The sequence below is a fragment of the Carlito syrichta genome, unplaced genomic scaffold, assembly GCF_000164805.1.
Source record: "Carlito syrichta isolate Samal-C Ts95f unplaced genomic scaffold, Tarsius_syrichta-2.0.1 Scaffold301887, whole genome shotgun sequence".
Taxonomy (NCBI): Eukaryota; Metazoa; Chordata; class Mammalia; order Primates; family Tarsiidae; genus Carlito; species Carlito syrichta.
Window position 1 is genome coordinate 149,345 of NW_007245983.1, and position 1,368 is coordinate 150,712.

A 1,368-nucleotide genomic window follows, 5' to 3' on the forward strand; every position below is an offset into this window, starting at 1 on the left:
AGGCGCGCACTAACACACCCGGCTGATTATTGATTTATTGTAGAGATGAGGTCTCGCCAAGATGCCCAGGCGGGTCTCGAACCCACGGGTTCAGGCAATCCACTCGCCTCAGCCTCCCAAAGGCGCAGGATTACAGGCTGAGCCACCGCCATTGCATCTTAAGTAACTATCTCCTGTGTGCTCCAAGTACTTTTCTGTAAATATGAAGAAAGGGTTGTTTTTTTAAAATTATTGTAGTTTTAGCACTTAGTACAGTGCCTGACACACCTAAGTTTTCAACAGATATTTGTTGAATGAATATATGAATGACTTAATGAATCAGTGAGTAAGAATTGTGTTAAAAAGACTATATGGGCTGGGTGTGGTGACTCACACCTATAATCCTATCACTTTGGGAGGCTGAGGCAGGAGAATTGCCTGAGCTCACAGGTTCGAGACCAGCCTGGGCAACATGGTGAGGCCTTGTCTCTACAAAAAAATTAGCTGGGCATGGTGACGCATGCCTGTAGTTCCAGCTGCTTGGAAGTCTAAGGAAGAAGGATCGCCTGAGCCCAACAGGTTGAGGTTGTGTTGGCCATCAGCATGCCACTGCACTCCAGCCTGTGCAACAGAGTGAGACTCCAATTCAAAAAAAAAGACTGTATGATTATATGTGGAAATGTTTATAACTATGCAAAAAAGGATGGAAAGAGTTTTTAAAGATATCAGAAAATTAGAAAAATAAAAAAGGTGTGCTTTCTTTTTTAACCTAACGAGGACTTTTTTTTTTTTGCTTATGTTTCGTAGACCTGAGTTGGTAGTTAAGAAGCTACGGTACTATGCAAGATTTATAGTAGTTTGTCTTCTTCTCAACAAAATGGATGTTGTAAAGGATCTGGTAAAGGTAAATGTACTTTAAAATAATTAAAATCCTAATCTCAATTGGTATATGAATAATTTTGTTTTTAAAAAATAGATTTTAGGTTAAAATAATTTTGATATATCTGAATAACTCCAGTATTCAAAATATAGTGACTTCTTACGAGAGAGGACACTTTTCAACTCTCTTCATCTCACGGACATACTACACTAATCAGAAATAATTATCTTAATTCGTATCTTTTGTCTCTCCAGCATGTTTTACATTTCACAGCCCATTAGTGGATGGAAATGAATACAAAAAAAAAAATTTAATTTAAGAGAAAATAATTAAAGATTAGGTCATGATAAAGTACATAATGTTTTACAAAGGTATTGTGCGCCTGGCTCGGTGGCTCAGCCTGTAATCCCGCACTTTGGGAAGCCAAGGTGAGTGAATTGCCTGAGCCCGCGGGTTCGAGACCTGCCTAGGCAACTTGGCGAGACCTCATCTCTACAGTAAATCAAAAA

General features: G+C 39.0%; 1 protein-coding gene across 1 annotated transcript in view; it reads left to right on the forward strand.

The window, feature by feature from the left end:
- Positions 1–1,368, forward strand: part of SCAI (suppressor of cancer cell invasion) — a 184,791-nt gene that overhangs the window by 123,974 nt on the left and 59,449 nt on the right. The window contains exon 7 of the mRNA XM_021711146.1: positions 787–883. Coding sequence (XP_021566821.1) covers positions 787–883 — 97 coding nt within the window. The remainder of the gene's footprint in view (positions 1–786; positions 884–1,368) is intronic.